Source organism: Microcebus murinus, chromosome 19 (genome assembly GCF_040939455.1).
Source record: "Microcebus murinus isolate Inina chromosome 19, M.murinus_Inina_mat1.0, whole genome shotgun sequence".
Taxonomy (NCBI): domain Eukaryota; kingdom Metazoa; phylum Chordata; class Mammalia; order Primates; family Cheirogaleidae; genus Microcebus; species Microcebus murinus.
In genome coordinates this window covers 2,509,796-2,532,143 of record NC_134122.1, presented here as the reverse complement: position 1 = coordinate 2,532,143, position 22,348 = coordinate 2,509,796, and the positions used below count along the sequence as shown (strand labels likewise).

At 55.8% G+C, this 22,348-nt stretch overlaps 1 protein-coding gene and 1 long non-coding RNA gene across 4 annotated transcripts in view; both read left to right on the top strand.

The window, feature by feature from the left end:
* Window positions 1-785, top strand: part of LOC109729579 (uncharacterized) — a 29,829-nt gene extending 29,044 nt beyond the window's left edge. Inside the window, exon 4 of the long non-coding RNA XR_012913470.1 lies at window positions 395-785. This is a non-coding gene — a long non-coding RNA (uncharacterized LOC109729579). The remainder of the gene's footprint in view (window positions 1-394) is intronic.
* A 16,210-nt stretch (window positions 786-16,995) lies between these two features.
* ZSCAN10 (zinc finger and SCAN domain containing 10) lies at window positions 16,996-20,367 on the top strand. Of its 3 annotated transcripts, XM_012743575.2 has the most exons (5): window positions 16,996-17,391; window positions 17,599-17,866; window positions 18,059-18,132; window positions 18,288-18,345; window positions 18,827-20,367. In XM_012743575.2, exons 1-5 carry the CDS (start codon window positions 16,996-16,998, stop codon window positions 20,365-20,367), a joined length of 2,337 nt encoding a protein of 778 aa, XP_012599029.1. The 3 variants fall into 3 exon arrangements, with proteins under 3 accessions (XP_012599029.1, XP_012599030.2, XP_075850986.1); XM_012743576.2 differs by lacking the exon at window positions 17,599-17,866 and having other exon boundaries at window positions 17,109-17,399; window positions 18,076-18,132; XM_075994871.1 differs by lacking the exon at window positions 17,599-17,866 and having other exon boundaries at window positions 17,139-17,256.
* The last annotated feature ends 1,981 nt before the right edge of the window (window positions 20,368-22,348 follow it).

Sequence of the window (22,348 nt, the reverse complement as noted above, 5' to 3'; positions counted from 1 at the left end):
ACCGTCCCAGGAGTGCACCACGTCCCCAAAAAGTGTGTGTGCCCTGACTTCTGGGCAAAAGTTTCTTCACCAGCAAAAGGGGCCAATTGTGGGGCATGGGGGAGTCCAGAGGTTTGAGGCCAAATGAAGTCTGAGTATTTATTTACTTGGTCAAAGAATATTTATTGAGTACTTACTATGTGGCAGATATGAACCCCATCTAGGGATTGAGAGCAATTCCTTCCAGGGCAGGCTTCAGGGTGTAAGATGGGAGGGCAAAAGGACTTCAAGAGCCTTTACAAAATCATATTTTGTTTAAACAGGAAGGTTGCAGGTCCAGTAAGCAGCCAAAAAAGAATTCGATTTCTATGTGAAATCTCCTTTTAAATTAATGACAAAAACATTAAAATTTCAGAACAAATCCAACAGAACATGCCTGCTGCCTACGTCCAACTCACAGGCCACCCTTTTAGGGATGTACTAACCTCCCAAGAATCACCTATACGATGAAGGCGCTCAGCAGAGCTGCAGGCATGGGAAACACTGAACAAATGCCAACTCCCGTACAGCCCGCTTTACTGACCTGGATTAAGGCAGACACTCCACCTTCAGTGGATAAATCCTTATCTGCTCTCAGAGATTGGCCTGACGGTTAACTCAAGACATAAAGAATAATGAAGATTAGAGGAAAAACATCATCTGAAGTAAGAACAAAATAACTGGCACGAATTAAGGCGGCGAAGCCAGGCTGGAGACCTGCACTAACGCAAGGCAGAGACGGAGCCCTAGGAAGGAAAGTGGACCACAGGGGAAAATAAAGAACTGTAAAATCGGTAAAGAAAAATAAGAGTAATAAACAGCGGAGCAAATGTTAAACATTGAAGAAGAAGAAAGGGAAATCAGTAGAAACGTTAAACAGGTGTGGCTCCAGGGAATAAAAACTTTCTAACAAAAAATATCTACGAACTGCCAGGGCCGCTGTAGACCAGGGCGTGGGAGGCCGAGCGGCCGCGGCCCGCTCGTCCCCGGAGGCGCGCAGGCGACCCCGCGACCCGGTCCCCGAAGCCCACGCGCCCGCGGGAGACACGTTCGGAGCCGCGGGAGGCCAGGGAGCCCCACGCGCGCCAGTCCCGCCGCCCAGCGCCGCAGCCACACAGCGCGGACGCGGGCAGCACGTCGCCTTGGCAACGCCGCTGCTCCGCCCCGCACGCGCGCCCACGGGCGACGCCGGTGATTGGCTGGAGCCCCGCTGGCCGCGCCCCTCCACTCAGCCCCGCCCCTTCGGGCACCGCCCAGCCGTCCGCACCTGCGCGCTCGCGTTGGCGCCCCCTGAGGCCATCTCTGCCAAGCCAGAGGGGTCACCCTAGTGCCGGCCGACCGGGCCGGTGTCCCCGCGTTTCCTGTCCGGCTGCCTCATTGCAACTTCCGGCTTGCCCGACTCTCGCAGCGCCCCACCTGCCCGGCCGTGGGGGCGGGGGCAACCAGAGCGATGAGGATGGCGGGGCCAGGGTCCCTGGGTCCTCGAGCCTGCCTCCAAACGTCGGGGAACAGGCTGCGCGCCAGAGGGCCGTCCGCCAGAGAATGCCGGGGCCGCGTCTGTGCCTGCGACCCCGGAGTCTTAATTACGGGAGAACTGAACCTCCGGGGCGAGGATCCGGATCCATGAAGCGCCGATCCCGGCTCTGCCCCGCGGTCCAGCCTCCCAGGTCGGGAGTCCACCCCCTACACTCACCTGTTTGGGATGTTGTTTTGTTATGTTTCAAAAATGAGAGTATACCATATGCTGCTGACCTGCCCCCTCTGTGTGTGTGTGCATGTGACATATATCTTAAAGATTGTTCAAAATAAAAAGCATACAGAGAAAAATAGGGGGGAAAACCCACGCAGCATTGCTTTGCCTTTTTGTGGTGGTGGTGGTGGTGCGTTTATTTTGCTTTGTTTTTGTTGGAGACAAGGTCTCACTCTGTTCAGGCTGGAGTGCAGTGGTGTCATCATAGCTGACTGCAACCTCCAACTCCTGGGCTCAAACAATCCTCCTGCCTCAGCCTCCTGAGTAGCTGGGACTACAGGCACTTGTCAACACGCCTGACTACTTTTTCTATTTTTTGTAGAGACAGGCTCTCACCCAGGCTAGTCTCCAACTCTTGACCTCAAGCAATCCTCCCACCCTGGCTTCCCAGAGTCCAAAGTGGTAGGATTACAGGCATGAGCCAAGCTACCATACCCAGCCTTGTTTTGTTTTTAACTAGGACATGTTCTGTTGTATGAATCTATTCAATTTCCTTAACTAGTCCCCCACTTGCTACTCAATTCTTGACCCTGTGGCCTTGCAGTAACTGGAACTACGCCAGCAGCTATTACCATGGAGCCTTTGCTGTTTCCTAGTGAATGAACAAGATTACATCTGAGCTTGCAAATAGGGGGAGATGGAGAGGCTGTCATGCACCTGGAGGAGCGTCCCCAGATCCATTCTCCTGGCCCAAACCCGGCTCCTGGATTTCAGCCCTTATGCTAGCCGGGCAGCCTGCCCATCACAGTTGGGGAAAACAGCCTTTTCGTGACCTGGACAAGCCCTGGGGGACAGGAAGAGCATCTCTAGGCAGCAGCACCAGGTGCTTCTTTCTTTCATCATTAAGGTTGGTAGCTTCAGCTTCAACTAGGCAAGCTGTGAACTTCAGGACCAGAAAACCCCGAACACCTGCACCCCAGGGAGATAGTATAGGACAGGGGTCCTCAAAACACTGTCATCATCCCAAAATACCCTTCACTGCTGCTCCCACCTCTTGCCAACTTCGAGCAAAGGACCCTCTCGTGTTGAGTAGAGTTTCAGGCTGCGTTTACTCATACATACACAAAAGCCTGTGCAGCCCGCGGGCATGGGGCCCACAGAGGCACTCGGACCTGACCTGCTCAGCATCAGAGCAGAGGGTGGGGGTGCCCAAGCACCCACCCCTATGTCCTTTCCAGGGGGTGTCCTCACCCTTCCCTCTTGCTGCTGTCTCTGCACCCTCCCCAACCCCAGCCCTGTGATTCTGTCCTCTGCGTGTCGTGTGATCTTCATTTCACACACATCTATGTTATATTGTTTGTAATCCATTAGGTGTGAAAATCATAGAACTTTCATACATTTATCTCTTAAAAAAGTCTATTTTTGTGAATGCTTTGTAATGTAAAAAAAAGAAAAATTAACTAATGTTAAGATCCAGGGCTCCTTAGAGAAGTGGCTGATTCTGAGATGAGCCTGGAACGTCTAGTAGTGCCAGAAAGTGAGGAAATGCTAAAAAATAATAATTAAAAATTATGGAGCATTTTTTTTCTTTTTCTTTTCTTTTCTTTTTTTTTTTTCCCTTCCCTCTCCGCCCTGGATGGGACATGTTTTTAAAGGGACAAATGAACAAATGGATAGAGCTCCCCGTGGCCAAAGTGGGAACAATTTGAGTAATAAAACAAATTAGTACTGGATTATAACTTAAAGTATGGACTAAATATCCATAAATCCATACTGATAAAAAATAAATGATTAAATAAAAGGAAAAGTCTCCCACACAGAATTCCAAACTGTTCCATGGACACTCTTTCCTCAAGGGGGCGCAGCGTGACGCCCACTCTTCAGGTGTGAGCTGGCAAGTGACTCCCTCGCAGAGCAGGTGCAGGAGGACGAGGGTGGTGGGGAAGAGGTTTACGGCAGAGAAACCTGGCAAACACCTCCGCCAGGTGACTGAAGTCAACCCCAACAGTGATAGTTCGGCTTAGTACTGTGTACCCGTGATATGAGGTGATAAAAATGGCATTTCACCTCGAACATCCACCTCATCAAAAACAAAGAATGTCTGAGAAATTGTCACAGCCAAGAAGAACCGGTGGAGACACAAGGACCAAATGGCATGTGGTACGGGGGAGAGGGTCCTGGAACAGAAAAAATGACACCAGGTGTAGCAGGACGGTGGCCATGGAATTCGGAATCCGCTAAGGAGTGTGTAACAACTCACTTGCCGAATCAACTAAAAATAATATTAAAAAAAAAAAAGACACCAGGTAAAAACTAAGGGATCTAAATCAACTATGGACTTAGTTAATACTAATGTATCAATGCCAGGTTAACTGTGACAAGTACACCACACTAGTAAGATACTGGGTGTGAGGTACATGGACTCTCTTTTATGGACATGAACTCTTCAGGGACTCCCTTTATGATGCTCTCAGTTTTTCTATAAATCTAAAACTTCTTAAAAAATAAAGTCTATTTTTAAAAATCAGTACTATAGTCCATGAATATAAATCATTTATAATACACACTAGAGGATCGAGAACATTTTATTTAAAAAGAAATACATGATCAAAAGTTGTAAGGCCGGGCACGGTGGCTCACGCCTGCAATCCTTGCACTCTGGGAGGCTGGGGTGGGAAGATTGATCGAGACCAGGCTGAGCAAGAGCAAGACCCCATCTCTGCTAAAAATAGAAAAATTAACTGGGCTTCATGGTTCCCACCTGTAGTCCCAGCTACCTGGGAGGCTGAGGCAGGAGGATCGCTTGAGCCCAGGAGTTTGAGGTTGCTGTGAGCTAGGCTGACGCCACGGCACTCTAGCCAGGGTGACAGAGCAAGACTCTTGTCTCAAGTCTCAAAAGAAAAAAATTTAAGACGCCTCTCAACCTTGGCGTCTACCCTTAATGAGTAAGAATTAACATTTAATGAGTGTTTTAGTCAGTGCTAGACATTTGCCATCTCACATTTATACACTGAGTCACTTAATCCTCACAACAGCCCAGGAGGAGGAATAATTATCACCCTGTTTTGCAGGGAGGGCAAGAGGCTGGCTCTGTCACCCAAGATCACACAGCAGAGCATGTGCAGCAGAGGTGGGCTCCAACCCGGGCAGTCTGGCCCCAGGAGCTCACTCCTTGACCACTACTCTGTACTGACTTTGTTCTGGGCCTTTATTGAACTCCTTAAAATGAGGAGACCAAGAGGGAATGGTAAATAATTATTTTTGCTTGACCACTTGGAGATTTCCAGACATTGCTTCACTCCTTGAAAACAAGAACACAAGCAGGTGGGGCAGCTCTCGCCTGCCTGCAGTGCCAGTTCGTTGGGAGGCTGAGGTGGGAGGATGGCTTGAGCCCAGGAGTTGGAGACCAGCCCGGGTGGCATACTGAGACCCCCATCTCTAAATAAATAACTTAATAAATAAAAGTAAAACAAAAATGCAAGGCAGTTACAGTACTGTGAAAAGCCATTCTGGAGTGGCAGCTTTCTCCCCCAAGGCATTTCTCCAATAACACTTCAAAAGTGTTGTGAGTAACAAGTTTAGCACTTTGCAGAGGGACCTGACCCGCCTTGTGGGGCAGGGAAGGCTGCCAGGTGGCTGGAACATGGCCATCAGAGGGACAGAGGCCCTGAGCCGGGGAGACAGGCAGGGACAGTGGTCTGAGGGTGTGGAGCTCAGGAGATGATGAGGGTTTTGAACTTGATCCTAAGAGCAATGGGTTATAAGCATGGGGAGGCTGGTCATGGTCAGGTTTGTGGTTTAGGAAAGCCACTATAGCGTGGTGTGAAGCGTGGTTGGGGGACAGGCTGCATAACAAATCACCCCCAAACTTAAACCAATGGGGCTTAAACTATCTCACAGTGGGTTAAGAATTGGAGGCAGTTTGACCAGGTGACCCAGGGTCTCTTATGAGGTTGCTGTCAAGACATTGGCCAGGGTGGCTGTCATCTGAACTCTTTTTCTTTTTTGAGACAGAGTCTCACTCTGTTGCCCGGGCTAGAGTGCCGTGGCATCAGCCTAGCTCACAGCAACCTCCAACTCCTGGGCTCAAGGGATCCTTCTGCCTCAGCCTCCCGAGTAGCTGGGACTACAGGCATGTGCCACCATGCCCAGATAATTTTTTCTATATATTTTTAGCTGTCTAATTAACTTCTTTCTATTTTTGGTAGAGATGGGGTCTCGCTCTTGCTCCGGCTGGTCTTGAACTCCTGAGCTCAAATGATCCAACCGCCTCGGTCTCCCAGAGTGCTGGGATTAAAGGCATGAGCCACCGTGCCCGGCCTCTGAACTATCAAATGAAGCAGGAGGATCTGCTTCCTAGAGAGTCGCTCACGTGGCAGCCACGATGGGCCTCCCCAGAGGGCTGCCTGAGCACCTTCACAACACGCCCTGTCCCCGCTCCCGCCCTCCCGGGGCCCTGTCTGCTAGGACAGGCTCGGCTGCCTCTCTGCTTCCCCACCTCATGCTCGCCAGGAAGTCTCTCCCGTGCCTCACCCCACTGTGGCGTCTGCCTCCGCCAGGCGTCCCAGTCTGCCTCGTCGAGCCTCTGGCCACCCTTGTGAGCGCCGGACCCCAGCGAAGCGGCACGGCCCTTCCAGGAGCCCAGCGTGCCGCCCAGCCCAGCCCAGCCCAGCCCAGCCCAGCCCAGCCCAGCCCGTGCCCCTGACCACAACACTGTGAGCCAAAGGCGCTGTTCCAACCCGCTCAACGTGGGGGCCACGTTACACAGCATCAGGCGACCGCACAGGGACCAGCCCAAGACCTCTCAGGTTCCTGCGTGGACACCGGTGGCAACACCTAGGTGTCTGGTTAAAATGCCTCAGAAACTCGAAACAGAGTTCTTTCCCATCCCCAAAACTGCTTTTTTTTCCTTGCAGAATAGCCTTGATAAGGATTCGATTAACTTTCATCCTGTTCTAATTTTGCCAGTTCTTGAAGGTCTTTTGGATACTTCTTCCTTTTGTCCTGACCTCCAAGAAAGTGAGTTTGGATCCCCAGGGCACTGTTGTCTTTGGAGTCAAACCTACTGTTTGTTGCCCAAAATGTGAACACCACATCTTCCTCACGCCAGGGCGCCTGGAGTGGCCCCGTGGGGGCCCCGGCGCCTCCACAGAAAGAAGGAAATGGTTAGTGCGGATGAGCCCTCCTGATGGCCTCCTGGCATTGACCCGCTCCTGGCTGTGAAAGTCACGTTTGCTCATCGATTTTAATACCAGCCAAGGTATGAATTAGGTGCCCGAGGGGCCGATGGTTATCAGGTCATCTTTGCTGTCCATCTGCTGTCGTCCCAGCACTTGGAACCTCTGCCACGCGCTCTGCCCTTCCAAACCGCGGTTCACAGGCGCGGCGGGAGCAGAAGCCTTTACAAGACACCCAGGCAGCAACGGCGAGTAGACAAGAGGTGATAAGCAAAATGTTAATATAAATGCAAGGGTAGGCCGGGCATAGTGGCCGGAACAGTGGCCACATAAACATGCCCCGCGGGTTACCATCCAGTGAGGGAGACAGATGAAAGCCGCCCCAACAAATATCAGCAAGTTAATTACACATTGTGATAAGTGCTATGAAGGAAACGAGAATGCGCAGAGAGAGAACACTTTTGTGTGTGTGTGGAGACAAGAGTCTTAACTCTGTTTCCCTGGCTAGAATGTGTGGGCGTTGTCATAGCTCACAGCAGCCTCCAACTCCTGAGCTCAATAGATCCTCCTACCTCAGCCTCCGGAGTAGATGGGACTGCAGCACATGACACCACTCCCGGCTAATATTTCTATTTTTTTTTTTTTGAGACAGAGTCTCACTCTGTTGTCCCGGCTAAAGTGCCATGGTGTCAGCCTAGCTCACAGCAATCTCAAACTCCAGGGCTCAAGCAATCCTCTTGCCTCAACCTCCCGAGTAGCTGGGACTACAGGCAGCTGACCTTGGCCAGGCGCAGTGGCTCAGGCCTGTAATCCTAGCACTCTGGGAGGCGGAGGCATGCGGATTGCTCAAGGTCAGCAGTTCAAAACCAGCCTGAACAAGAGCAAGACCCCCGTCTCTACTATAAATAGAAAGAAATTAATTGGCCAAATAATATGTATAGAAAAAAATTAGCCGGGCATGGTGGCACATGCCTGTAGTCCCAGCTACTCGGGAGGCTGAGGCAGGAGGATCGCTTGAGCTCAGGAGTTGGAGGTTGCTGTGAGCTAGGCTGACGCCATGGCACTCACTCTAGCCTGGGCAACAAAGCCAGACTGTCTCAAAAAAAAAACAAAAAACAACACCTGACCTTGAGTGATCCTCCCACGGGGCCTCGGCCTCCCAGAGTGCTAGGATTGCAGGCATGAGCCACCCCAGCCAGGCCTAATATTTTCTATTCTTAGTGGAGACCAGGGCTCGGGGGGCTCGCTCTTGCTCAAGCTGGTCTCCAACTCCTGAGCTCAAGTGATCCTCCCGCCTTGGCCTCCCAGAGTGCTGGGATTACAGGCGGGAGCCACCGCGCCAGGCCGGAGAGAACACTTCCAAAGGGTGGACATGGGCCGGGTCCCCCGAAAGGCTGAGCTCTAGGAAGGCAGGGAACCAGCAAAGCGGCAGGGACACCGGTGGTGGGGGCAGCGCCAAGCGCTCAGGAATTGCAAGGCAGAGCCGGCACTGTGGCAAGCAAAGGCACAGGGCCCAGGTGAGACTGGAGGGAGACGGGGCTGGATGGGCCTCACCAGGCTGAGCTGTGTGGATTTAGTCCTTTGAGGTGCAGAACAAAAGGATTCCACGAAGTACTTTGCAGAGGACACACAGACAGCAGCAACAGCCAAGCTGAGACGGCAACTCGGGCCTTCGGAGCCAAAGCTGGCTTCTGCCATGGGACAAGAGGATAGGAAGCTTGGAGGACAGCTAATTGACAGACAGTGGCAGAAGGCTGGGCCAGGCGCAAGGCTCACCTGCGTTGTTGTCGGAGCCCCCAGCACGTCTTAGTGAGGGGACCTGGCTGCTCAGAAACACCAGCCCTGGCTCCAGCAAGGCTGCGACTGCCCAGAGGAGAAACGCTGGGGTTAGGGATGCAGAAAACAGGTTACTAAGGCAGTTTGCAGACAGGCAGTTAAGAGGTAACTGCCTCTCAGAGAACTATTTCTCCCTTTGCCCTGAGTTATTCTAAACGGTGGAATCCTATGGAAATGGAAAATGCAGGAAAACTTGTTTTTCTTCTGCAACCTCTGAAGAGGAAAAATGAAGACCTCGCTAGTCGGTACATATTTTCAGGTGCTTTTGCAGACCTGGCTGATACTAGATTTTAACTTTTTCTTTTTTTTTTAGACAGGGTTTCGCTCTGTCACCTGAGCTAGAGTGCAGTGGCATCATCATAATTCCCTGCAACCTCCAACTCCTGGGCTCAAGCGATCCTCCTGCCTCAGCCTCCCGAGTAGCTGGGACTACAGGTGCGCGCCACCACATCTGACTACTTTTCCTATTAAATTCTTTTGTTTGTAGAGACGGGATCTTGCTCTTGCTCAGGGTGGTCTCCAACTCCTGGGCTCTAGCGACCCTTTCTCTTCAGCCTTCCGAAGCACCGGGATTACAGGCGTGACCCACTGCACCCAGCCAACTTTAACATTTAATAAATAAATGAGTTGGGTTGTTGTTTTCTTTAAAGACATTACTTCCGCCAGGCGTGGTGGCTCACGCCTGTAATCCTAGCACTCTGGGAGGCCAAGGCTGCCGGATTGCTCAAGGTCAGGAGTTCCAAACTAGCGTGAGCAAGAACGACCCCGTCTCTACTAAAAATAGAAAGAAATTAGCTGGAGAACTAAAAATATATAGAAAAAATTAGCCGGGCATGGTGGCGCATGCCTGTAGTCCCAGCTACTAGGGAGGCTGAGGCAGGAGGATCGCTTGAGCCCAGGAGTTGGAGGTTGCTGTGAGCTAGGCTGACGCCACGGCACTCTAGCCCAGGCAACAGAGTGAGACTCTGTTTCAAAAAATAAATAAATAAAATAAAATAAATAAATACACTACTTCCAAAAAATATCTTAGGTGACAATTAGAACAATTTAAGTGTGCATTTTCAAGATAATTTCAGGAGATATTGAAATATGCCCCAAATATGTAGATTTACATGAAAAGTCTCCGCTTTGGGGGCTTGTTTGCCCATCAGCAAATGGGATGGGACAACCCAGGGCCTTTGTAAGCATTTGCAAGAGGGCAGCCCTGGGGCAGGAGAGCGTATTGTCAAAGACCAGGAAGAATTCGAAGGGACTTTAGTGCTCATTAAGCTCTTTTTCCTGCAAAGTAACTTGAATTAATAAAAGTCAAACGGAATCCCCGGTGTGGCGATCTGTCCTGCCCAGACTAGTGAGCCTCACTGTCTGCTCCACTCAGCACCGCGCTGGGAGTCAGGGACAGTGCAGCACACGCGTGAGGAAAGCAGGCATCTCCGGAATGGATGACTGAAGGACGGTACCTGCACGCAGGGGCCAGGAGCGCCATGTCAGCTAAAGCCCACGCCCAGGCGGAGGTTTAGGAAGGAAGGAGGCCAGCAGCTCGCGTGGGTCTCCTCTCCCTCCAGGGTCCTGCCTTTCTGCCTGAATGCTACTTTTGGTGGTTAGGTCAAGCTGGTCTGGTCTCTGCCATTCTGGCATATTTCCAGGAAAGGTGACGCGCCGGCGTCGGAGGCCCTGGAAGTCTGTGTTTGCAGCCGGCTCTGCCAGGCGCTCAACTCCAGCCGCGCCGGGCCAGACCGTTACTCACGGGGCCCAGTTCCCGTCCCGCTCCGTGTCCCCACGCTGGGCCCGCTGCTGGCGGCCCAGCTGCCCCAGCCCCCAGGGCTCAGGCACGCAACCTCGCCCCCCGAGGCCACGGCCGTGGGGTCGCTAGTCGGGGGTGCGGTCCAACCTAGCGAGCCTCGGTGTACAGCCGCGCACACGGGCGAGCTCGGCCTGGAGCAGGGGTGGGGCCGCAGGGGCGAGGGGCCCCCTCCACTCCCGGCTCTGCACAGACCTCCTCCTGCTCCCTCCCTTCTCAAAGACGGGTGGCGTCACCCCTCCTCCCGCCCTGAGTGGCAGGCCCCTTGCCCAGGGCGCTCAGCTCCACAGAACCCGCCCCGGGACGGCAGCCCAGCCCCGCACGCCCGCCCCGGCCCGCCCGCGCCGCCACGCCCCTCGGGCCGACCTCCCTGGGGCGGGGTTTCCTGGGCCCGGCGGGGAGCCCGGCGGCGGGAGTCCCAGCCCAGCCGTGCCCTGGGAGCAGCTCGGCCAAGTGCAAGCCCCGGGGGACCCCAGACCCTGCCCGGCTGCTCCTCCGCCTTTTCCTGGTCCCGACGTGTGTCAGGCGCGGGGCCAGGAGCGGAGGACGCGGAGCAGAGCAAGGAGGCAGACCACTGTTTGCAGGGAGCTGGGGCCCAGTGAAGCCAACAACACCGGATGACTAAGAAATAAAGGGACAAGCGGTGGCCACGCCTGTAATCCCAGCACTTTGGGAGACTGAGGCAGGAGGACTGCTTGAGCACAAGAGTTCAAGGTTACAGTGAGCTGTGATCCCGCCACTGCACTCCAGCCTGGGTGACAGAGAGAAACTGTTTCTAAACAAATAAATAAATAAATCTGGGACAAGATGAGCTCAGGCGTGGCTAAGCACAAGGAAACAAAGACCCACCCGAGGAGCCAGAGCGAGGCAGGGCCTAGCCCCGTGGCAGACGGAGAGGTTTTGGCCAAGGGGCGGCCAGCCCCGAGTACCTGGTCACCTAGCAGGTGGCTCGGTTCTCCAGGACAGGTAGGGTTGCAGGGGGATGCAGCCGAGGACATGATCCAAGGAGCTACCCTGGAGCCCAGGGAGGGGCTCGACTTTGGCTTTAGAGCTGGGCTGAAACCCCGCTGGTGAGGTCACTTCCCTTGGCGGGGAGCCGCTGCTACATCCTTGGTAAGGTTGGGACAAAAGCCACCTGGCAGGACTCTTGGGGGACTCTGGTGCAGATCAAGCACCCTCTCTTCCCAGGGAGCCCCAGCACACCTGCCCGGTTTCATTGTCCTCTTTGCGCCTGCACAGTTTGCTCCCGTGGCCTGGAATGTAACCCCCTAGGGCAAGGGCATCCTTGCTGGAGTTTACCGCTGTCCTCAGACCTGCAACAGTGCCTGGCACACAGCAGACCCCGGGCAAGGAGTCGTCCCATGAATGAGAAGCCTAGCAAAGAGCCCGGCACTGGCATTCAGTGGGCATTTATAAATGGCAGCTTTTGTCACCCCCAAAAAAGTACAGATTGTCAGACCCTTGGGGGCCACAAGGCCTGATCTGGAGGGAGTTAGTTTTGGCTTGGAGGGGTGGTTATACCCTAACCTCTGCAAGCTGGGGTTGGAATCTGGATTCGCCACTTTGTCTTTACTTCTCTGGCCCCGCCCTCTCCCCACCCCGCTCCCAAACTGGGAGGTCAAGGGTTAACTGTAGGAAGCCCCTCTTCACCTGGATGGGACTGGTGCAGGGAACTTCCTGTTCCATTTTCCTGGAGTCCTTCCCCAGGCTGGCCAAGGCCGGCTCTGGCCCTGCGTCCTCAGAGAACCCCCCAGCGGCTCTGCCTCTGTGTGGGGATCCCGAGTGGTGAGTTGGAGGGAGGCCTGGGGTGCCGCGGCCAGGACAGGCGCTAGGGGCTCGCAGCAGCTTGTGGGGGGCAGGCAGGCTCCGGGCCTTGGGGGAGGGGTGGAGGGAGGTCTTGGGAGGATGCAGAGGGGTCTGTTCTGGGGAGCGCCAGCCAGCTCAGCGGACCTGTGGAGGTAGGGGCACGGGCGGGGGGGGGCACAGGACTTCCTGTGGCATTGAAGAAGGAGGCAGGCCCCACGTGTGCCTGGGTGGGGACTGACTGGCCTTGTCCACTCAGCCCAGCACTGGGAGCAGAGCCCAGCAACAAAAAAACGAGTGAACCCGGCACCTGCCGACTGTTTCCAGGGTAAAGGGAGTATTCCCCGCAGAGGACCCCATCTTTTGCCCCCTCCCAGCTCTGTGCTCTCACGGGGTCTGGGTGGGTCCCATGGCTGCACCTCCACCCCAGCTGGTCCAGCCCGTGCCAGTCCACTGCCCAGGTCCACCCCAGCTGGTCCAGCCCGTGCCAGTCCACTGCCCAGGCTCCACCATTCGCTGGTCAAACGTTGGACGGAGGTGCAGAGCCTCCCCCAGCGCTCTGCCCGGTCCGCCCCCACGGATGCGCATATTCACAGGGCTTTTGTCCCGGAGACGGGGGGAGGGAGAGGCGCTCTGGAGCCTACTTGCCTCAAATTCCACCTTTTAAAAACCTTTGGCAGAGACCTCACCTGGAGGTTCCGGCCTCCTGGTGTGGCTAGGCCTGAAGGCTGGAATTTGGAATCCTCTTATTTTTTTATGGCCTACGCTGTGACAATTTGGCTAAGGCTAGGAAAGCGGCCCTGGGCAGGGGAAACCAGGCCACTTTCTGTTTCAGAGCTTTTCCACAAAGGCCTAGACCCACGCTCTCACTTTAGAGCCGATTGCGGCTACACCTGGTGTGACCTTGAGCGAGTTGACCGTCGTCCTTGAGCTGGGTCCTTGCCTTGATCACATGGAGAAATGATGGCTTAGCGGGCGAGAGCGTGACTGAGCGGGCCCAAGGGCAGTGCGGGCGGACGCACACCTGGGACCTGCCCGCCACTCCTACAGAGTGACTGGGTATTTTACACATTACTAAGAACCAGGGAAACAAAACCCCATTTTCTTGAACATTTATCAAAGACCTTTTCTGCCCTAGACGTTGTTCTAGGCATCACTTAATTTTTACAACTTAGAGGTGGCCATGATTGTTGCCATTTTTGTTATTTTTCCTAACCTACATCAAGGTTTGCTGCATAAACACTCACCGACCTTGACAGGGTTCCTGCCCCTGGGTCACAGGGAGGAATCCACTCAACTCTGATTGGAGCCCAGTGGCACCCTGGCGGGGCGGGGGAGAGACCAGGAGGTGGTGTGCTGTGGGGCTTGGGGAGGCTCCTTTGCAGCCCTGATGGCTCCAGTGGTGGGAGGAGGCTGGGCGACAGGAAAAGCCTCACAGGGTGGGGGTGGGAGTGGGCTGCAGATGCCCAAGTGCGGGATGGAGTCCAGGTCTGAAGGGCTGAGGGGAGGTGCAGGGGAGCTGGAGGGGGTGAGGGAGGGAAGGTGAGGGGAGTTGCTGGGATGGCGGAGGCTGGGCAGGTGGTCAGGAGCTAGGCCCCCAGTCATGTTTTAGCATCTTGTCCCTGTCCTTCTCTTAGCCAGGCTCACAGGCCTGCATTCTTCAGCATGCTTGGCACCCCACCTCACTCACCGCACCCCACCTCACTTACCACACCTGAGAAGGAGGTTCAGAGACCCTGGGGCCCAAATTAAAGGGGCTCAAAGAACTGTCCAAAGTTCTCCACTAGGCTGGCTTCTCCCTGGCCCCTCCACCAGGGGGAAGTTGCCCAAGGCTGGGTTACCGTCTCCGGCAAGTGTCTGCATCTCTGGGCCTCAGCTCAGTGTCCTCAGCTGTAAAACGGGTCAGTGATGGGCCCAACACTACTGTCAGTCACCGTGCGCTGTGGTCACTGGTGTTGTATCAGCAACAGTGAAAACAGTAATAGGTAGCACCTATGCACGCCTCCTGTGCATCCGCTGCCATGTGTGGGGCTCTGCCCCGTGCTGTGCTGTTTAGGTTGGTGGGAAGTGGTGCCTGGGCTTTCTTCCCTTCCCCACCTGTGGTGCCCACTGGGCGTGGAGGGTAGGTGGGCTTGGGGAGGCTCCTTTGCAGCCCTGATGGGGAACAGGGGTTGGGGGTGGAGCCTGGGTCTCCATGTCTATAAAACGACCCCTGTCTGAAATGTGTATGTTCAGAAAAGTAGCCGGGCGCTGTGGCTCACGCCTGTAATCCTAGCTCTTGGGAGGCCGAGGCGGGCGGATTGCTCAAGGTCAGGAGTTCAAAACCAGCCTGAGCAAGAGCGAGACCCCGTCTCTACTAAAAATAGAAAGAAATCAATTGGCCAACTGATATATATATATAAAAAATTAGCCGGGCATGGTGGCGCATGCCTATAGTCCCAGCTACTCGGGAGGCTGAGGCAGGAGGATTGCTTGAGCCCAGGAGTTTGAGGTTGCTGTGAGCTGGGCTGACGCCACGGCACTCACTCTAGCCTGGACAACAAAGCGAGACTCTGTCTCAAAAAAAAAAAAAAAGAAAAGCATAAGCCTTGAGCCTGGCAGAATTGAGTCCCCTGCCAGTGAGGCTGAATTTTGGGAGGTTCCCCTTGGTAGCTGGGCTGCCCAGACAAGCGGGGAGCCCTGCCCGGGTGGGAGCAAGTGGAAGGAGGTACTTGGGAGCAGGTAGAAGGAGAGCGCTGGTCCCGTGGAACCAGCGCCCCCTGGTGGCCAGATAGAAACAATGACTTTTTTACTGCTACTGGGACTCTGGTTGGGCTGGACTCCCCACAGAGGTGATGGAATAAATGAGGGAGGAGTCCAGAATTAAAAAAAAAATTTTTTTTAGGGACCATTACCATGGGGTCTTGCAGTGGGGGAGAGAGATTGGATTTAACTCCCCAGAATTTTTTTTTAGGAAATTGAGGATGGGAAGAGAAATGACTGATTTTCCCTCCCAAGCACTGGCTCCCAAGGCCCTGTCCAGCAGAGGCTGTTGGGCTGAGCGAGGCCAAGGGCCTGCCTTAGGGACTCACCTGTCACAAAACTCTGCAAGCTGCAGTCTACAGTCTCCCATCAGGGGACCCAACCACCCAGGCCAGATCCACCTCCCCTCAGCTCTCCAGAAACCTCTGTTCTCTTTCCGTGAACACCCACTTTCCAGCCGGCCCTGCCCTGCTCCACGCTGGGGTTGGGCTGCCCCATCTCGGCTCCCTGGGCTCACCCCATTCTCAGCCTCTGGGCTGGGACTGTGGAAGGGGGGACTAGAGCACCAGGGGGAGCTTGGCCCTGCTCTGCTCAGCTGATCGCCACTTGGCCTTGGTCTCTGGGAGCCGTTCCCGGAGCCATGAAGTGAGGGTCAGGGTGCCTGGTCAAGGAGGTGGCACAGGCATGAACTCCTCCCCACCCCACCACCTTTTTTTTTTTTTTGAGACAGAGTCTCGCTTTGTTGCCCAGGCTAGAGTGAGTGCCGTGGCATCAGCCTAGCTCACAGCAACCTCAAACTCCTGGGCTCAAGCAATCCTGCTGCCTCAGCCTCCCGAGTAGCTGGGACTACAGGCATGCGCCACCATGCCCGGCTAATTTTTTCTATATATATTAGTTGGCTAATTAATTTCTTTCTATTTATAGTAGAGACAGGGTCTCGCTCTTGCTCAGACTGGTTTCGAACTCCTGGCCTTGAGCAATCCGCCCACCTCAGCCTCCCAGAGTGCTAGGATTACGGGCATGAGCCACCACGCCCGGCCACCACCAACTTTTTTTTTTTTTTTTTTTATAAGAAGTCTGATTAATATCATAAACCACCAACTTTTGATTTTGAAAATTCTCAAACATCCAGAGAACTTGAAAGTGCAGCAGCACGTCTAAGACACAGACATTTGCTATGTGCCACAGGACTAGAAGGGACCTCAGAAGTCAGCAGTCAGCTCTGATATCATCTAGTGCCCAACCATGCTCAAAGTTTTCCAACTGGCCCCAGAATGTCTTTTAGAGCCTTTAAGAAAAATAAGTAAATGAGGATCCAAAGTTCAGCCACTGGGGCGAGATGGCTCTTTACGCGCTCGGGCACTGGACCCATGGCACCCACTGGACCCAGGGCCCCAGACCAGTGGTTCCCCAAGCGTCCTGTCTTGGAGATGTGTGTGGTTGTGTCTTTGGTTGGTTGTTCGGCGGGTTCCATATTCTTCGGCAGGCCCTGTGAGCTGGAAGTTGGGTCTAAAGGCCGGACTGGATCGAGATTAAACATCTCGACTGGGACCCGTCTTGAAGGTACTGTGGGCTCCCCGTGGCCGTGTCAGGAAGAGGGAAGGGCAGCGTGTGTCTCTCCCAGCGATGCTCACTTTAGTCACTAGGGCAGGGACCATGATACAGAACTCTCAGGTTTGTCTGCCTTTGGTTTGTTGGTGAACCGGAGACCAGGGTCTGTCCCGCCCCGGCGGCCGCTGTCCATGAGCAGCAGGAGAAGCGATTCCTTTGGAGCCTGCTTGGGCATCTTTTAACATCGGAGGCCCAGGCGGGGGGCTGGCTTCCTTGCAGCAGGTGCTAACCCGGGGTCTCCAGCTCCACAGGTGTGGGGGCGAGGAGGAGAGAGCCCCGGGAGTGGGCCAGCTGCAGGGAGGCGGCCCCCAGGGTGAAAGATGCTTGAAGAACCAGTCCTGGCTGCCCAGGAGCAGGAGCAGCGTGGGGAGGTCAAACTGGAGGAGGAGGACGCCGCTGGCCAGGAGTATCCCAGGCGGCCAGAGACCAGGCTGCGGCCCGAGGTGGCGCACCAGCTCTTCAGATGCTTCCAGTATCAGGAGGACATGGGGCCACGGGCGTCCCTGAGCCGGCTCCGGGAGCTCTGCCACCACTGGCTGCGGCCAGCTCTGCACACCAAGAATCAGATCCTGGAGCTGCTGGTGCTGGAGCAGTTCCTGAGCGTGCTGCCCCCGCACCTCCTGGGCCGCCTGCAGGGGCAGCAGCTCAGGGACGGCGAGGAGGTGGTGCTGCTGCTGGAGGGCCTGCGCAGGGAGTCCGGCCACGCCGGGCCGCTGGTGAGAGTGTGGGGGGTGGCAGGCTGGACAGCAGGGGGGGTGCGGGGACTTGGCCCCCCAGCAAGAAGTCTCTGGGTATTCCACTTTCCACCATCAGGCGGTTCCTTCCCTATCTGACTCCCACTTCTCTGTCCCATTTCCCCTCGGGGTCAGGAGGACACAGATTGCCCCCCTGTGCGTTGCCTAACATGGATGTGTTTTGAACAGGATTTTAGTTTTAATAGTGGCAAGAATTATCCCCGTGCCGAGGTCGCCTTGGAGGAACAGTGGAGCCCTTCCCAGGTCCCCAGCCACAGCCCCAAAAAGGAGGTGCCCTCAGAAGACCCTCTAATCCTGGGTCCGTCGAATGAACTGCCCCCACCTCAGCCAGGACCCACCATGCCTGCCGAGCTGGGACAGTGGAGACACCCCCCAAGTTCAAAGCAGACGCCAAGCTTGAGTCCCCAGGGGACATTCCAGGCCCTGCAAGAAAGCAGTGAGGAGCTCATGCCCTGGGAGGCGGAGGACTGGGTGCCGGGTGGCCGGGTGGGGCAAGGAGTGGGGCCACCTCTGGTGACTGGGATGGGAGAGCGCCAAGATGTCTTCACGGGGCCTCGATGATGGACACATGTGCCTGCAGCCACACGGTGGGCAGGGCTGCCTTCTAACAGCGCTTCCTTCCCCCTAGTGCTGCCGGCCCCCCAGGGCCCCTCGCCGTGGCCGGAGGAGAGTTCCCGAGATCAGGAGCTGGTGGCCGTGCTGGTGAGCAGGGCTGGTTCCCCTCCCCGGGACCTTCCCTGACACTGTGGTGTTAGCAAGTGCATGTCTCTCTTAGTCTAATCCTGGAAGTCACTTCCTTCCCCTCGGGCCCCACAGCCCAGTTCCTCACTCACCGGGGCTCTCTGCTCTTGTTTCAGGAGTCCTTGACCTTTGAGGATGTGCCAGCGAGTAAGGCCTGGCCCGTGTGCCCCGGGGGTAAGCAGCCCTCGCCTGGGTCACTGCCACCAAACCCTCTTTCTGTGCCTCAAGTTGCACACCCCCCCCCAGGTGGTGGTGGAGGATTTTTAAGGTTCATTGGTGTCTGTTGTGCCTCGTGTAAACATCAGTTGCAAACTTTTAAAACTGGTGGCCGGGGAAACGATTGCTAATGGGTATGGAATTTCCATTTAGGGGGACAAAAAAGTTCTGGAACTAGATAGTGACGATGATCATACAACACTGCGAGTGTACTTAAGGGACCCAAATTACACACTTTAAAATAGTTATTGTGGAAAATTTTATGTTATGTGCGCTTTACTGAAAAAAAATAATAGGTGGTCAAAAAAGGGGTATCCTTACTCCCCCCCCAGCTGTGCAGGATCCTGGTTTCTTTCCACTTCCAGGTCAGTTGGGTTCCGTGATTCCTAGAAGCCCTTTGAAATGGGCTGGACCATCCCTGTTTTTGCTTATTCTACAGGCTTTGGAAGCAGAACCCCAGACAAGGAGGAGTTTAAACAAGAAGAGGCCAGAGGGACTACCTGGCCCGCGGCTGCCCCTGCGGAGCCACAGGCGGACAGTCCCGCGGTCCCAGCGGAGCCTCTCGCCCAGACGCTCGGACCGGGCTCGGGCACGAGCGACGCTGATGGAGGAGGGACCGCCCATGGCAGCATCCAGGTTGTGGAGGTCAAAGTGGCCGGGGGCGCCCCCGAGTCAGACCCGGGGACGCAGTTCATATGCACCGAGTGCGGGGGGAGCTTCCCGGAGCTCGCCAGCCTCAAGGCGCACCAGCTGCGCTCCCACCCGGGCGCGCGCTGCTTCCTGTGCCTGAGCTGCGGGAAGAGCTTCGGCCGCAGCTCCATCCTCAAGCTGCACATGCGCACGCACACGGACGAGCGGCCGCATGCCTGCCACCTGTGCAGCCACCGCTTCCGCCAGAGCTCGCACCTGAGCAAGCACCTGCTGACGCACTCCTCCGAGCCCGCCTTCCTGTGCGCCGAGTGCGGCCGCGGCTTCCAGCGCCGCGCCAGCCTCGTGCAGCACCTGCTGGCGCACGCCCAGGACCAGACGCCCGCCTGCGCCCCCGAGACCGAGTCCGAGGTGACGGAGGCGCCGCAACTGGCCGTCGTCCTGTGCTCCCAATGTGGCCAGACCTTCCAGCGCCGCTCCAGCCTCAAGCGCCACCTGCGGATCCACACCAGGGACAAGGACCGCCTCTGCCCGGACTCCAAAAGTCGGCCATTCGCGTGCAGCGAATGCGGCAAGGCCTTCCGGCGCAGCGAGCACCTGGCGGCCCACCAGCGCGTGCACACGGGCGAGCGGCCCTTCTCGTGCCAGGCCTGCGGCCGCAGCTTCACCCAGAGCTCACAGCTAGTCAGCCACCAGCGGGTGCACACGGGCGAGAAGCCCTACTCCTGCCCGCAGTGCGGGAAGCGCTTCATGCGGCGGGCCGGCCTTGCCCGCCACCTGCTGACCCACGGCGGCCCGCGGCCCCACAACTGCACCCAGTGTGGCAAGAGCTTCAGCCAGACGCAGGATCTGGCCCGCCACCGGCGCAGCCACACCGGTGAGAAGCCCTGCCGCTGCAGCGAGTGTGGCGAGGGCTTCAGCCAGAGCGCCCACCTGGCGCGCCACCAGCGCATCCACACCGGGGAGAAGCCCCACGCCTGCGACACCTGCGGTCATCGCTTCCGCAACAGCTCCAACCTGGCCCGCCACCGCCGCAGCCACACCGGCGAGCGGCCCTACAGCTGCCCGACATGCGGCCGCAGCTTCCGGCGCAACGCCCACCTGCAGCGGCACCTGGCCACCCACGCGCAGCCGGGCCAGGAGCAGGCCGAGCCCGCCCAGGAGTGCACGGAGTGCGGCAAGAGCTTCAGCCGCAACTGCAACCTGCTGCGTCACCTGCTCGTGCACACCGGCGCCAGGCCCTACTCCTGCTCCCAGTGTGGCCGCAGCTTCAGCCGCAACTCCCACCTGCTGCGCCACCTGCGAACCCACGCCCGGGAGACGCTCTACTAGCTTAGCCGGTGTTTCTGCCGGCCTCACCCTGCGCCACCTCCCCGCGGCAGCTGAGGCCCACAGGGACGCCCCTTCCCTGCACGCCCCACCTCTCTCTGCCTCCACGTCCGCACGTCCGCCTTTGTGCTTCCTTTCCCGAGACGTTGCTTCCGGCCTCAGCAATGTGTTCCAAATGCCCAAAGTAAAACGGCCTTCTCCAAAGTGGTCCCTCTCTATGTCTTTGTGAGTCTGCCCAAATGCTAACTGTCATCTTTCCTTCTGTGGCACGGAGACATCTTTCTCCTCCATTCCTGCAACTTTTGTAGCAGGGAGCGGAGGAGTTCCCCCTGGGAGCAGGCGGGAGGGGAGGAGCCTCGCCAACCGGAGTGGGTGGGTAGGGAGGGTGCCGGCAGTCACGGCCAGCTGTGGCTCAAGGATTCTGACCCTGGAATCTTTCCTCCGACAGAGTCTACCCCCAAGTCTGTGCTGTGCTAGGATAGAGTCACGTGTGCCTCTTAAGTTTAAATTAATTAAAATGGAGGCGGGCGGGGCTCACGCCTGTAATCCTAGCACTCTAGGAGGCCAAGAAGGGAGGATCACTTTGAGGTCAGGAGTTCAAGACTAGCCTTAGCAAGAGAGAGACAGACCCCCGTCTCTACCAAAAATAGAAAAAATTAGCCAAGCATGGTGGTGCCTTCCTGTAGTCCCAGCTACTCGGGAGGCTGAGGCAGGAGGATCGCTTGAGCCCAGGTGTTTGAGGTTGCTATGAGCTAGGCTGACGCCACGGCACTCACTCTAGCCTGGGCAACAAGTGAGACTCTGTCTCAAAAAAAAAAAAAAAAAAAAAAATTAAAATGGAATAAAATTTAAAATTCTATTTATTTATTTATTTATTTATTTATTTTTGAGACAGAGTCTCGCTTTGTTGTCCAGGCTAGAGTGAGTGCCGTGGCGTCAGCCTAGCTCACAGCAACCTCAAACTCCTGGGCTCGAGTGATCCTTCTGCCTCAGCCTCCCGAGTAGCTGGGACTACAGGCATGCGCCACCATGTCCGGCTAATTTTATATATATATATCAGTTGGCCAATTAATTTCTTTCTATTTATAGTAGAGACGGGGTCTCGCTCTTGCTCAGGCTGGTTTTGAACTCCTGACCTTGAGCAATCCGCCCACCTCGGCCTCCCAAGAGCTAGGATTACAGGCGTGAGCCACAACGCCCGGCCTAAAATTCTAGATTCTGTATTACTATGGGAAAGGTCTGATTTTTCTAGAATGTTGGTAACTAGTTCAAGCTGCAAATGCTCACAGGTAAACCAGACCTGCCTGTAGGCCAGTCAGGCTGTCCGCTGGGGACCTGCTGGCCGGGTATGTGTGCCCTGCCTGCCCACCAGCTGCCTTGGCCTGTCTCCCTGTCTCCGTCGCACCCCCCCCTTCAGATTTCAAATCACGTGACTTCTGTTAATAGTAAAATCCTAGGAAGGAAAAATAGTGCCCCCCAGTCCCTGAGCACACACACTTCCTGCTTTAGTCTGTGGCTATTCAAGGACAAAAATATTGTGTCTTAAATATTTCCACAGCCCCCCCACCACCCTGACATGTAACTGCTGCTTGACAAATGTTGAAAGTGACGAAATTCATCAGCGCTCAAGAGACTGAGGGAGCTCTGCCCCAAAGTCTGGGAGGAAGGGGAGGTGGCTCTTGAGCACAGTTGGGCAGAAAAGCTCCGAGCCTGAGGAAGGCCCAGCTCTTTGGAGGGTGGGAGGAAGATTTGGGGTGCAGAGAGTCACCAGATGTCACAACAAATTCATCTCATGAAAGACCCTAGAGAAGAACATTTCCAGAAGAGAGGATGAGTCAACTACCAGCGGTTGAGCAGTTCGGAGCGCCCGCAGGGTTTGAGGCCTTTGTGCTGGGTGCCTGTTGCCTGCCAGGGACTGCGGGGTTATTGAGGCCTCAGATACAAGGGAGGGGCAGCCTAGGATGGATGGGGGAGGGTGGCCCAG

Excerpts from the sequence above, each read along its gene's own strand:
- ZSCAN10 (XM_012743575.2), top strand. The coding sequence starts at position 16,996 with ATGCTTGAAGAACCAGTCCTGGCTGCCCAGGAGCAGGAGCAGCGTGGG. Across the intron at positions 17,392-17,598 it reads CCGGCCACGCCGGGCCGCTG|GATTTTAGTTTTAATAGTGG; the intron begins GTGAGAGTGTGG and ends TGTTTTGAACAG. Across the intron at positions 17,867-18,058 it reads CCAGGCCCTGCAAGAAAGCA|TGCTGCCGGCCCCCCAGGGC; the intron begins GTGAGGAGCTCA and ends CCTTCCCCCTAG.